The sequence below is a fragment of the Lycium barbarum genome, chromosome 3 (genome assembly GCF_019175385.1).
Source record: "Lycium barbarum isolate Lr01 chromosome 3, ASM1917538v2, whole genome shotgun sequence".
NCBI classification, from domain to species: Eukaryota; Viridiplantae; Streptophyta; class Magnoliopsida; order Solanales; family Solanaceae; genus Lycium; species Lycium barbarum.
In genome coordinates this window covers 28,315,152-28,329,564 of record NC_083339.1, presented here as the reverse complement: position 1 = coordinate 28,329,564, position 14,413 = coordinate 28,315,152, and the positions used below count along the sequence as shown (strand labels likewise).

The window sequence follows — 14,413 nt, the reverse complement described above, 5'->3', positions numbered from 1 at the left end:
GAGGCAAAGTGCGACTCGCTTCTGGTCGCAAACCAGGTGAAAGGCACATTTGAAGTCAAGGACGAACGAATGCAAAGGTACCTCGAGAAAACCCAAGTGGTGCTTCACCGATTTAAAAAATGGACCATGCAGCATATACCAAGAGAACAGAACTGCGAAGCCGATGCATTAGCAAATTTGGGATCTGCGGTCGAAGGGGCCGAAATCAACCCCGGGTCAACGGTGCTACTATCAAACACGGCCATAGAAAGAGGACACGCCGAGGTATATTCAACAGGTTTGACTTAGGATTGGCGCAACAAATACATTGATTACTTGCGTGATGATAAGCTCCCAAGCGACCTAAAGGAGTCACGTTCGTTACGAACAAAGGCAGCCCGTTTTTGCTTAGTGGATGGCCAATTATACCGATGCTCTTTCCACGGACCTTTGGCTAAATGTTTGGGCCCTGGGGAAACGGAGTATGTGATGAGAGAAGTACATGAAGGAACCTGTGGCAACCACTCCAGTGCGGAAGCTCTGGTCTGAAAGCTTATCAGAGCCGGGTATTACTGGAATCAGATGGATGAAGACACGAGAAACTTTGTCCGAAAGTGTGACGGGTGTCAGAGGCATGCCCCGATAGTTCACCGTCCTGGGGAGTTGCTGCATTCGGTGGTCTCACCATGGCCGTTCATGAAGTGGGGGATGGACATCGTGGGCCCGTTACCCCGGGCACCAGGTAAGGCACGCTTTATCTTATTTATGACTGACTATTTTTCTAAGTAGGTCGAAGCACAGGCCTTTGAAAAAATCAGAGAAAATGAGGTTATCGACTTCATTTGGGATCACATCATCTGCCGTTTTGGCATTCCGGCCTAAATAACTTGTGATAACGGTCCTCAGTTCGTGGGTAGCAAAGTCAACAGTTTTCTTGAAGGGTTGAAGATCAAGAAGATTGTGTCAACCCCATATCACCCATGTGCAAACGGACAAGCGGAATCCACAAAAAAAACAATAATTCAAAACCTAAGGAAAAGGCTAGAAGCATCAAAGCACCATTGGAGAGAAGTATTACCCGAGGTGCTGTGGGCGTACCGAACCACGGCCAAGTCTAGCACGGGCGAGACCCCTTTATCATTGGTGTACGGGGCCGAAGCCCTTATCCCCGTCGAGGTTGGCGAACCAACTCTCCAGTTCAGGTATACAACCGAGGAATTAAACGGGGAGGATATGGCCGTAAGACTCGACCTCGTCGATGAGATGCGTGAAAGAACATTGGTCCGAATTGCGGCCCAAAAGCAAAGAACGGAAAGATACTACAATCGAAGAGCCAACTTTCGGCATTTTCGAGTTGGGGACTTGGTACTTCGAAAAGTTACTTTGCATACAAAGAACCCAAACGAGGGAAAGCTAGGGCCGAACTGGGAAGGACCGTACAAGGTGACCGGTGTAACGGGCAAAGGATCATACCAGCTGGAGTCCATGGATGGGCAATGCCTGCGCAACAACTGGAACATATCCCACCTAAAAAGATACTACTGCTAAGGTATGATCCTCTCATATATACCTTTTGATAACCATGCTGCCTTTTTTACAGGAAATCGAGGGCGGCACACAAATAGAATTTAGGACTGAAAGCACGTGTTGCACTCTTTTCCTTAGTGCGGTTTTGTCCCAAAATGGGTTTTCCGACGAGGTTTTTAACGAGGCAACAAGTACAACGTGCTACGCGACGGAGATAAAGGGCCAGAACTCGGGTATCCGAGGTTACATCTTCCGAGTGGGGGCTTAGTAACACTCACCCGACCTCGAAGCTCGGACAAGTGTTAAGGGGGCACAGTACCCACATCGGAGCATGAAACGATAAAGAGAAATAAAGAAAGAAGCTCATCATTTGCCACGGCAAAAACAGAGGCCGGCCACTGGCCACCTCCTCCGATGTAAGGACCAAACGGTCATAATGAATCGTGTCCCATTCAACATTTGCTACGGCAAAACTAAGGCCCGGGCACCGGCCATAGCCTCCGATATAAGGACCAAACGATCATAATGAATCGTGTCCCATTCAACATTTGCTACGGCAAAACTAAGGCCCGGGCACCGGCCATAGCCTCCGATGTAAGGACCAAACGATCATAATGAATCGTGTCCCATTTTTCATTTACTACAACAAGGCAGAAGAAATGAAAATTCTCATATGTGCAAACGATCATAATGAATCGTGTCCCATTTAGTATTTGCTACGGCAAAGATACAAGAAATGAAAATTCTCATATGTACAAACACTTGCAATACAGAAACCATTACAAAGACTGTATTTTCGGCATTGCTCAATTAATACGCCCTGTACCGGACACTATGGCCGATATTAGACAAGGCCAACGAGGTCATCACAAACCGGCCATGAAAAACGCCGGTCCTAGAGAAGCCCCTATCATGGGCACGGAAAGGTCCGAAGCCCACAAAACATTTGGTAAGTCCCACGGGCAGAATTAATCAAATGACTACGGATAATCTCTTCCGAAAAAGAAAAAAAACGGACCAATAATTCAAGGTAAAATAAAAACAAGCACTCAAGCGAAGACGCAAGAGGAGTGCAACTTTCATATACGCAAAGGATACTTTTATAAAGAGTACATTTACATCAAAAGAGTACGTTTACGTCAAAAAATCCTATGCTACTCGGCATGGCTAGAGGCAGAATGATCGGACTCGGTTCGTTCGGAATCATCCGAGTCAGACCCGAGGGCATGGTTTGCCTCCTCCTCTATCTCTTTGGCCTGGTTTATCAGGGCCGGAAGATCAGAGAATCCGCGATCGGCTTCTTCGAGGGTGAGTCGCCGAGACTTCCACTTCTCATACTCAGCGACAATGGCAGTATGAGCCTCAGCCGTTTCCACGCCTTTCCAGGCTTCCTCCAAATCGGCCTCAACTTTAGCCAGCTTAGTCTCCAGCTCGGACCGACCCGCCACTGCAATAGTCCTCATATGGACAGCATTCTAGCTCGGCCTTAAGGACATCGTTGGCACTCACCGCCTCCTCCAGTTTGGCTTTTAAGACCTCACTAATCCGAGACCGCTCCTCGGCTTTCTCTTCGAAGACTTTCATGCATTCTTTATATAGAGCGGTATCAGATTCCAGTAGCCGGTTCCTCCTGGCTAAGCTCGCTGCATCGGCTTTCACCAAATCAAGTTCCCCCCGGAGTTGGGACACGGTGGTCTCCAGCTCATCCAGCCTCGACGAAAATTGAGCTTTGTCTCGGCTAAGACAAATCTTCTCAGCCTCGAGGCTTCGGTTATAATCAGTCATGGCGGCCAACTCATTTTTCAAACGACGATTTTCGTCCTTGGCCGCATCAAGCTCGGGACGAAGGTTGGCAAGAACGGCGGCCCGACTCAACTCTTCATCCTTCTCTCGGAGGAGATGCTTGTATTTCTCCGTTTCTCGGCCTTGGGCATCTAGCTGGCCTCGAAGATCATCCATCTCGTGTTGGGCACGAATGAAGGCTTCGTTTGCCAGTACTACACTCTGCAAAGAAAGCAAACATAAGGAATCAAACGAAATAAACATAAGGTCTATTGATATACAAAGATGGCCGAGAGCCTTACCCGGTTGCCCGCGTGCATCCCTTCGTTCATAAGGCACTGCCAGGTGACCCCGGTCATTTTTCGCTTGTCCGAGTCGGAGACGAGAGGACGCAAATAACTGGCTACTCCTACCGGACTCGATAGAATGCCACAATCCTCGGGGACGGTGATTACGGCCGATCTGGTCCTTCTTGGTTCTACGCTCGGGGCTGGGAAGATAGTCACCAAGTTGTCTCTAGAGCCGGATTCTGACTATCGGTGGGCCGACCTCGTGACCCGAGGAATTGGAAGATGGCCAAAACCCGCAGCTTCACCGGTAGCAGGAGGAGTAGTTGAAAACATATCTTCAAAGTCTTCAATCCTCGGGGCGGGGGTAGACGAGCTTGGCATAGACCCGATGTTCCGGGAAAGGACCGGGGGTTCCGGAGTAGAAACAGGTTCGTGACCGGGCGATGGCCGAGCCTGAATGGGGGCTTCGGTCTCCGAAACTGGAATGGTCCTTTTATCGGTTGCAGGGACAGCCGTTTCCCCGGCTCCTTTACTCCTCTGCGGGGGAGTACCTTCCGAGGAAGTCTCACCTAAAATATTGACAAAGTCAACCGACCGAAGAGGAGCCGGGGAAAGGATTTCTCCCGCACCTGAAGGAAGAACGGGAATCAAGATACCTTCGTTGATAGAAGGCAAGGGCAGTTCGGAGGCAGTATCCTCGAGTGTTGGGGCTGCTGACGGAGCCGGGTCGACCCGCCGAACTATGATGTCGGGCTCCGTTTCCTCTCTCTGGGGCCGGGCAACGCTTCTTGCCTTCTTTCGTTTAGACGGCTCCCCCTTTTCTGAGGGCCATTTTCTTTTGGTGGCTTCGGCAAGAACACGGGAGGAACCCGCCGTATCAAACGCGGACGCCGGTACAGGGGAAGCGGCCCCCGACTCCGATCTAGATGCCACCAAGCCCTTCGGCAAACCTGAACAATAAAAGACGTTGGCAGGTTAAGAAAACTGACGACCTCGAATGGCTAAAGATGCAGCAAGATCGAAGGAAAGTCGAAAGTTACCATGATTTTGAGCGATCCATCGACCGCGTGACAAGTGGGCCCAAGTCCGGTCTTCATAGGGAAACTGGTTGAGGAGCGTCGTGACCCATTCACTCAGATCTCGGATAACTGGGGGAACAAACCCATTTGCTACAAAAATAAGGAAAGGGCGGTGAGATAACAATACCATAAGCGACTGAACAGGTAAGGGCGGTGGCTCAAAGGTTCGGACTTACGTTTGTCGTTCCACTTCTCCGGAAATGGTAGATGGGCGGCCGGGATTATGTCCTCGGTTTTTACCCGGACGTAACGTTCTAACCACCCCCTGTCCCGATCTTCATCCATCTTCGAGAAAAGCGGGCTCCGACTGCGCTTGGTTAGTTTTATGACACCGCCCCGGAATATCCTTGGGGAGTACAGGCGTATTAGGTGGCCCAGTGAGAATTCTTTCTTAGCTCTGTTGGCTAGCAACCGGAGGCAAGCAACGACCCTCCAAACAATCGGGCCGATCTGAGCCAAAGTCACGCCATAGGTCCGGCACATATCCAGTATGACCGGATCAACCGGGGGATCGAGCTTAAGGGTAAAGGGATAAGTGTATACGTACAAGAACCCTTCCCGGTGATCGGTAACGGATTCGTATGGCCCGGGTGCAAAAACCCTTACCGGGCGTGTGCGCCACCCACAGTCTGCCCGGACCGTGTTGAGTTTATCCTCGGTTATGGAGGAAGGATATCTCCTCACGTCATATCCCCGGTCCGAGACGGCAGAGGGCTTTTCCGCCTCCAGGTCTTTATTGAAGTTAAATTTGGCCGGTATAACATCCGAGGCCGTAGTTTCGGGGTTACTCTTTTGTTTGGTCGGGGACACAGCCTCGGCCCTTGGGGATGAAACTGAAGGAACTTCGGTAGAAGTGGTTTCAGACATGTTGGAGGAAGGGAAGGAAAAGGATTTTAGGAAACGAAGGAAATAACGATTTGAAGAAGCAAAGAGCAGTTGGCAAGAACGATGACAAAGTTAATTCCCCCTTTACTTTTTTCGTATAAACAAAAGAAGATTTGGCAACAAATTTGTAACAGAAAGGACGGATCTGGAACACAGAGAGAAGAGGAAAAGAGAACAGATCGAAAAAGTGAAACAATGAGGGAATAAGGGGCTTTATATAGGCATAAGGAAGGGAACGGTTATCGAGGACGGCCAATCGAGGATCGCCACGTGTCACGTCATTAATGTGAAGCGACGCGAAACGACGTGCAAGAGGCGGTTGACAGGAACGGACCACCCGGAATAGGACACGTGGCCAGCAAAGGGGAAGACCTGACGCACCCATTCCCGCCAAAATAAGGAGATAAGGATAGGTCGTCCGGGCGGTCGGATGCATGACTCATTCACTTCCCGTCACTCCGATAGATCGTTGGTCCGGGAAGCGTGGGGCTATCTGTATACGGTAGAAAAAACCGGATACGGGTAGATCCGGGATAACTATGGATCGGAGAAAGAAAAGACCGAGGGTTCGAACGGGGACATCACACCTCCGGATGAGCACTTTAATCAAGGCCGAGTATAAGCACCATCGGGCTCGGTCTCTAAGCCACCGAGGGTTCAGGATCTCTCCCCGGTGTCTCATCACCGTTGGTCCGGTATCCGTGAGTCCGTTGGTCCGATGCGACCGTTGCTAGGACGCGTCAGTGGTATCACATCATGGACAGCTGCCAACTATGCGTGTGTCAGACGGCGCCGTCAGTCACATCCCACCAAACCCGTGCAGGGGCTGTCCCTTTTATTACTATTTTATTGATTCACATTGGAGAGGGCCCATGGGCTCATTGCTATAAATAGAGTACTCCCACCTCCCTTAGGGGGGTTGATTCTCCTTTTACTTTCAAGAGCATTTGTAACACAACATACATATATATATATATATACATCCGATTCTTGTTGAACCTCTTCAATCAACTCGTCATATGTGTAAGCAGCCGGTGTTTATGCTTCTTATTTGTGTATCAAAAGGCGTTCTTATCCCATCTTTGTAATCAATATTAAGGCCCAAGCACATATCCTATATCCACATACAAATTCAATTGGTTACCAAATCGGGGGTAAACAAGTAACTCATAGTTGGAGAGTCTTAGTCTTGTGCTCCATTCAATTCAATGGAATAGACTTGTTGACAGTTTCCCGTACATGCTGAGTAACTCATACAGTCGGAGAGTCCTAGTCTTGTGCTCCAATCAATTCAATGGAAGTCTTCTGGCCCAGCTTCTCTTCCAGGACCATGCTATGGGGCTTGATTATAGCAACAAGACTTTCAAAGATAGCATCAGATCTTCTTATTCACTGCAGAATGAATATGAAGTATATATACTGCTAAACCAGAACATGGTGTGTATATCGTCATAATCTTCTTTGAATGATTGCATAATGAAAATGAAATGTATTGTGCTTTTGAACCAGTATATGATTATAGCAGACACAGTGGACGAAGAAGGGAGAGGAGGAGAAGTTATGCGTAGAGACTGGCAATGGATCTATATTTGTACAACTTAAAACATGGACAAAAGTTAAAAATCATCACCTAAAAAGGGATACCCCGTTAATCTTTTTGCCAATTTATTGACAACAACCAACCTCCCAAGAAAGGTCATTGCCCAAAATAAAACTAGTTCAGATGTATTATCTCCTTCTAGTTTCTAAGTTCTGATCACCACAGCATCTTCCTATTCGATGATATCCAAAACATAAGATAGTAACAAGTTACCGACTGAAAATCTGAATCTCCTTCAATTCAACGTACAAAACAATGAACTCCTTACATATCACTAAAACACACAACCCAATGACATAGAGAACCTTACACTTCACCTCACAAGCTCAGACTAGCAGGACCAACTTGACATACAAGAGTTCACAACAAAAGAAGAAGAAATAGTCTGTATTTGGACAACTAAGCTATCGTAGCTTCTTCATGTATATTATTATACTAGTTTCGAGACACGTGCGTGTCCCATGCAACAGTATTTGAATTATTTGGGTAAAAATGTCATTTTTCTATCTTACATGTTCCTTTCATAGCTTTAAAACCTTGCCTTTTTTCAAACCTTTCACATTTTCTTTCTGCTTCAGCCAATTTATTGAAATTTCATTGCGAAGTTTTCCTAACTATGATTCACATGATTGGATAGCTAATTCATAGAGGGAGTGGCATTAAAATTAATTATACGATACGTATGACGCAGGAAACTTAAAAAATCATGCACGACAGGAAAAAAAGAATAAGGTGCTCTCTAAACAAAAATAACTCAAAATGCAACTCAATTATATCCTCAAAATGCAGTTCAGAGAAGATGAAGACCATCAACCCAAATCAAAAAGATTTTTTACTTACACATTTATTGCAGATGTTGTAAAGCAAGTACACCAATTAAAAAAAAATGATCTTTGATGAGAAAAGAAAATTTACCAAACTAAAAATGAGGTAAACTAAAAGCTGAAAAGGCTTGTCACGTATAAATAGAGATAAGACAATATGTACAGAATTAAAAGCCTTACCAAATGTATATCATATATCATATATCATATAATACTAAAAGTGAAAAGCCCCTAAGTTGTAAAGTTGAATTACCAAAATGTCCATAAAATATTGAACGACACATTTACCCCTCATTTAAACACTATTCCTATACTATTTTTATACCAAATAGTAAATTTGTCTACCAATAAATAAAAAATAAATCAATTAAATGAGATTTAAATTAAGTAAATGGGTTAGTTCAATGTATCTGTTATAGCTTTAGCTAGCAATTTGACAACCTCTTCGTTGCCAGAAGTGAAGGCTTGCATTAATCAATATAATGTATAGTAATTGAATTAATAAATCTGACGGAAAGATTAAAGGGCACCGCTAAGGAATTAAAGAGCAAATCAGTACATTAAGAAACTTTATTTAGCTACTTTCCAACATCTTCATTGCTAGATTATATGAGAGAGATTTTTTTATTTTTTATTTTTTTGTGGGGTATCCCGAAAATTTTACCAACTCTTTCTATTCTTCATAATCGGTTAATACATCATAATAATTCAATGAATGTGATTTTTTTTTATCACATTATAATGATTCAATAATGTGAGGTTTCCGTTACTAAAACTTTTGGGATAAATCAAACTTACTTTGTCACCTCTCACCACACCTCTATATCTAAAAAAATTCACCTTGATTGTCATATGCTGATTAAATTTGATTAGAATGTACTCCCTCCGTCCCAAAATGATTCTCCTCTTTTGACTTGGCACAAAGTTTAAGAAATAAGAGAAGACTTTTGAAATGTATGGTAAAAAACAAGTCTTAGATATTTGTGTGGTTGTAGATGATCTCATAAAGTTAAATTGTTTTTAAATATAGAAAGGGGACAATCTTTTTGAGACAGATTAAAAAGGAAAGGAGGACAATCTTTTTGGGACGGAGGGAATAGTTGAAAACTTGAAGAAGACATTTCGAACTATGCATCAAACAAGGTAATGTACACTAGAGTGACTACTCCACTCTATAAAAGTTAGTAGCTTACATAATTTTTTTAAATTTTTTTGGCAGACTACGAGGGCTGAAATTGAGTCGAGTTGGAGAGGACAGATTTGATTTATTTGGAAGCATGACTTTCTAAGAAATATTTCAACTTTATCTATTATTTTTCACTACACGTGTATTTACGATAATATGTTTGAACTTGATCAAATGTTTCTATTTATCTTTCCTAATCTAATTATATATATTGTCATTACTCTTCACAACCTAATGATTGGGTTTTTATATTTTTCCCGTCAAATCTTAGATGACTTAAATTTCTTCTTTATAGTGATAGAATTTATATTGCTTGATTAGAGTCCATGGATAATTTTTGGCTATATATTTACAGTTGAACACCCGTTCGTAATTTTTTAATCGTTTAAATGAGACTTTTGATTTCATCACCTGAAAATACCACTGCGACTATGCTGCGTATTTACTATCGTTTTCCACGATTATTTGATTTTATTTTAATCTTATTGTATTTAACTTTTGAAGTGTATTGCTGGGTTTGTACTTAACTTTTACAAATAAAAAGAAAGTTATCCCATTTTCACCTCCGATATGTCTTAAATTCCTTACTTCTTTATGTATTTTAACTAAATATTTGTATTAAGAACAATAATTATTGGTCTCTTAATTTTATTCTTTTAAATTTTATGTATGATTGTTATTATAATAGAGAAAATATAATAGTGGATTCTACAAACTTCTTTAACAGCCTATTGAATTGGTTGTAGTACTCCATTGAAATATTGATCAACATATATTGCTTTAAGTTATAATTCTCAGACACAAAATAGGGGACTCTTTTCATTACATAATGTATGAAAATGTCAGCAGATTCTAAAAATATCCAATTATCTTGAGTTCAATACCCCTGCCACTAAAATATTGAGCTTGCACTTTTTTCGTTTAAATTCCGTTTATACATAACACATGTTTTAATACTATTTATGTAATTTTAAAAATGTTTATACTAATTTATGGGATCCACGTGCAACGCACGTGATCAGAAACTAGTATTACTAAAAGTGGGAAGCTCCATAGTTGAAAGTTGGATTACGGTAATACCCTTCCAAAGTTAAAATACGATCATTTTACCCTTCACTTAAACATTATTTATAATATTTATTCTTTCAAAAATCAATGCATTAAGTTTCTTAGTTACTCTCGTAAGGTTAAGAATTTGAAACGTTACGTTGAATGGTTAAGTAATATAGTCCAGATTCATATGCAGGTATAATTTATTCTTGAAGGAAAAAAACCTTTTATTATAATTGATAAACTAAATAATAAAATCAAATGCATTGAACAGGTAAATAGTGTATTGGCTCATCTGCCAGTAATTAATAGGCTCTACATGTGCATAATTCTTAATAGTATAATCTTTTCAGATTCCAACTTTCATTACAGTAGTTTGGTCCTTCAATCTAGTGAGTTATGTATTTATTCATAGCATTTGTTCCTACTTTATAAAAGTTTAACTTAGTCACTAAAACTATCCCTGTATGGTGTCAGAAACAATTTTTTGTTGTGCTTCTTTGTCATTCTTTTCTTTGTATGTTTCTTTTAGTAAATAGTTCTCATAATTTCCTGTAATTTTTTTTTTTGGAATTTGATAGACGATACTTTTGTTCTTCCGCATTAATATTCAATAATCGAGAAAATGTGATAAACTTTTTGCAGTTGGAATAACCCTTTGCAGATCAAGTATTGAGATTTTTAGTAAATCAAAGATGCTGGTGCTGCCCACTAGAGATTTGTCTTGACTCAAATATAATCTGCTAGATTTTATTGCTTAAAACAAAAAACAAAAAAACAGTAGCATAAAGCAATTCATGATTAACTTATCATCTTTTAAGGTTAATAATTAAAAAATGTTAATTAAATAAATCAAAAGGTATTGAACCATGGTTTGCCCATTTAATAAGGTTGTATAAGAGTTAGAGAAAGTTTTGATAGTTTTCACAAATTGTGGGGTTTTCATGTTTGTAAAAAAAATACAACTTTTGAAATTTAAAATTGTATGTCCAAACAAAATTATAGAAATATTTGAATTGGATGTTTCATATTTTGTTGTTACATATATAGGTTAGGGGTGCAAAAGACAAAGAACTCTTCTTATTTTTAATTTGTTGTTGATCAATTAGTATAATATGATCTTCATTATATATGTATAACTTATTATCTTTTTAATAGATCAAATGTAGCAGGATTGTTCAATAAAAACTATTTTTGTTAAAAAAATAATTAAAAAAAAAAAACTAAAGAAAGGACTCCACATGTGGTTTGGTTTGAGCATGAGTGTAAGGAATTAATTTCGATAGAATCTGCTATATTCCTCCCTCGCCCTATCCAAAATCTACTTTTTTATTGCTAAACTATTTGTTATATCATCATATCTAAACTTTAATAGCTTTTATGTCATAATGAAACAACAAGAACATTTTGAGATGCGGTCATAATTAAAAATATCAATATAATATTCATTATAAGAGTTATAGCCATGATTGAGCAAAAAACATTGTGATGGACCATACATCAAGAATATTATCTATAAGGAAGTACTAGGTTAAGTACAAGCATTTTATATGTCAGCATCTAATTACATCAAAATTGATCTCATTCACATTACACACTACTAAAAAAAAAGGGTCATTTTCGACCACAATTTTGGTCGGAAAAGAATCGACCACAGGTGGTCGAAATTTGCAGAATTTAATTTTTATTAAATTTTTTATAGGATTTCGACCACACTGGGTCGATATTTTAACTGGATTTCTGAATTTCGACCACGTGTGGTCGAAATTAATTTTTGTACAAATAATAAATGGGAAAAAAATATTTTATACATAATTAAATTATATAAATATAAAACAATTATTTAAAAAAAAAAACTAATTTCGACTACAAGTGGTCGAAATAATTAAGTCAAATTTGGTCAAATATGACTTAATTATTTTCGACCACATGTGGTCGAAAATTCAAACAGATTTAGACCCCATTGGGTCACTTTCTTTTTATTTTTCTCCTTCTCTTTCTCTCTCCTTAATTCCTCCTCCCTTTCCTCTCTACGCAGCCCACCACCCCACCTCCTTATACGCTCAACGTCGCACGCCACCGCCGTTTCCGACCAGCAGTCGAAAATCCCAACCAGACGCCACCGCCGTTTTCGACAAGCTCAGGTATTTTTTTTTTTTTCTTTTTCAATCTTATGAACACAAGCCCCAAATCGAACTAGTTCTCAAGCATGTATTTCAATACCATGTTGTTAGTTGCATTACCTTCTATATTTAGTAGATTTGATAACCTTTTTTTAAATCCCAGTAATTGTTCTAGGGTTTATATCATGTTATTTTTTTAGGGTTTTGAATTAAAATTGAATGAAATATTGAAATTAAATTGGTCTGGATGGCACCTTTATAAAACATAGATTGTTTAACTATGATGAATTCGGATGTCTTGTTATGTTTTAGAGCTTAGTTCATTAATCCCTGTTTTTTTTTTTCCTTTCTTTTTCTTCTTTTTGTGGTTTAGAGATTGGTTTTTTGGTATGTTTTTCTGCTAATGTCAAATCCTTCTCCTTCAATGAATTGAAAAACGCAACGAGGAATTTTAGACCTGACAGTCTTCTAGGGGGAGGAGGATTTGGTTATGTTTTTAAAGGATGGATCGATGCGCAAACACTTACTGCTTCGAAACCTGGTTCTGGAATTGTGATTGTTGTCAAGAAATTGAAGCCAGAAGGTTTTCAAGGTCACAAGGAGTGGTTGGTATGTTACTTTTGCACTTGTCCTGCTTAAATGAATTTTTGTTCTCGTTGGCACAGTAATGAAATGTCAAATACTCTGCAGACTGAAGTTAATTACCTCGGGCAGCTTCGTCATCAAAATCTGGTTAAATTCATCGGCTACTGCATCGAAGGTGAACCATTTGTTTAGAAGTATGTCAGCTTTCTCCCCTTTCCTAGCTTTCGATTTGTCTTACTGCTGTGGTTTCATATTTGCTAATTATGTCTCTGTTCTGCCTAGAATTATGTGTATTTACAAATTGGTGGTAATTCTTGACTTAATCTTTGTTAAAACAGGAGGACCAATTCTTGGTTGTCCTCTTCGTATTGATAATGATTGGGGATGTATTATTTATACAATTGAAAGCGTCGTCAATAACTTCTAAAAAAAAGTTCTCTTTTTAGTCCCTTGTTTTTCTTCATTCACACATTAACCCCTGTAGCTCCTTTGTTTGAACTATTCAGTGATTTGAATCTCTACATCGAAACTTTGCAATAGTTAATTAGGATAGTTTGAAACCATTATACATTCTTTGATCACCTTTAACGTGAGACTCTTCGTATATCTCAAATACCTTTTGTGTATATTCTTCAGCTTTAAGGTTTTCTTATGTGATTCTATAGACCTTTATAACTTGTTTATTTCATTAAGCTTGGGAAAAGAAAACATTCATGGAACCGTTTATAATTGTGCTTTTGAGCTTTCTGTCTAAATGTGTGAACTGTTTACAATAGTACAGTAGTGCTTAGTTTTCTGAAATACCCGACAACTTAATCAAACCAAATCTCTCTAAGACTTTCTGATATCGTTCTCCCTATTTTTTGATATAAGGAGATGCAAGTGTAGTGTAGTAGGGTACTAACTAATTTTCTTTCACTGTATCAGGTGAGGAAAGTTGATATGCTTGACGGGGTTACAGTTCTCTGCTCTGAGAAAGTCAAGGATGAATTGGTATTGGATGGAAGTGACATCGAACTCGTCTCTCGGTCTGTTGCCCTCATTAACCAAGTTAAACTCTATCTCTTTTCTCATCTATACATGTCTATTCATATATTACAGTTCTGCATTTTATTGTGCACTTCAAGGTCCTGCTTTACTTAAGACTCTGCTTTTTCTTTCGACAGAAATGCCATGTAAAAAACAAAGATATCCGTAAGTTTCTGGATGGTATCTATGTCATCCCTCTAGGGTTTTTGGCTCTCCACAAACAGTAGCCCAAGGCAAAAGCAAAAATGAAGACTATACTTTCATCAGAAGCCATGGATATCCCAGATGGGATAAATATCAAAGTAAAAGCAAAGCAAATAGAAGTTGAAGGACCAAGAGGAAAACTATTGCGGTATAATATCTTTATATTATTTGATATTATTTGGTAGCATATTTGTAGGGAGATAATTACCATATATTAGTTAGTTTCCTTGTTTCACTAGGATCTTAGTTTCCTTGTTTCACTAGGGTTCA

At 40.0% G+C, this 14,413-nt stretch overlaps 1 protein-coding gene across 1 annotated transcript; it reads left to right on the top strand.

Annotated features, from left to right (window-relative positions):
* The first annotated feature begins 481 nt into the window (after positions 1–481).
* Positions 482–14,166, top strand: LOC132630614 (large ribosomal subunit protein uL6z/uL6y-like). Its single transcript, XM_060346178.1, has 4 exons — positions 482–611; positions 12,699–12,934; positions 13,838–13,960; positions 14,077–14,166. Exons 1-4 carry the CDS (start codon positions 482–484, stop codon positions 14,164–14,166), a joined length of 579 nt encoding a protein of 192 aa, XP_060202161.1.
* Positions 14,167–14,413: the final 247 nt, after the last annotated feature.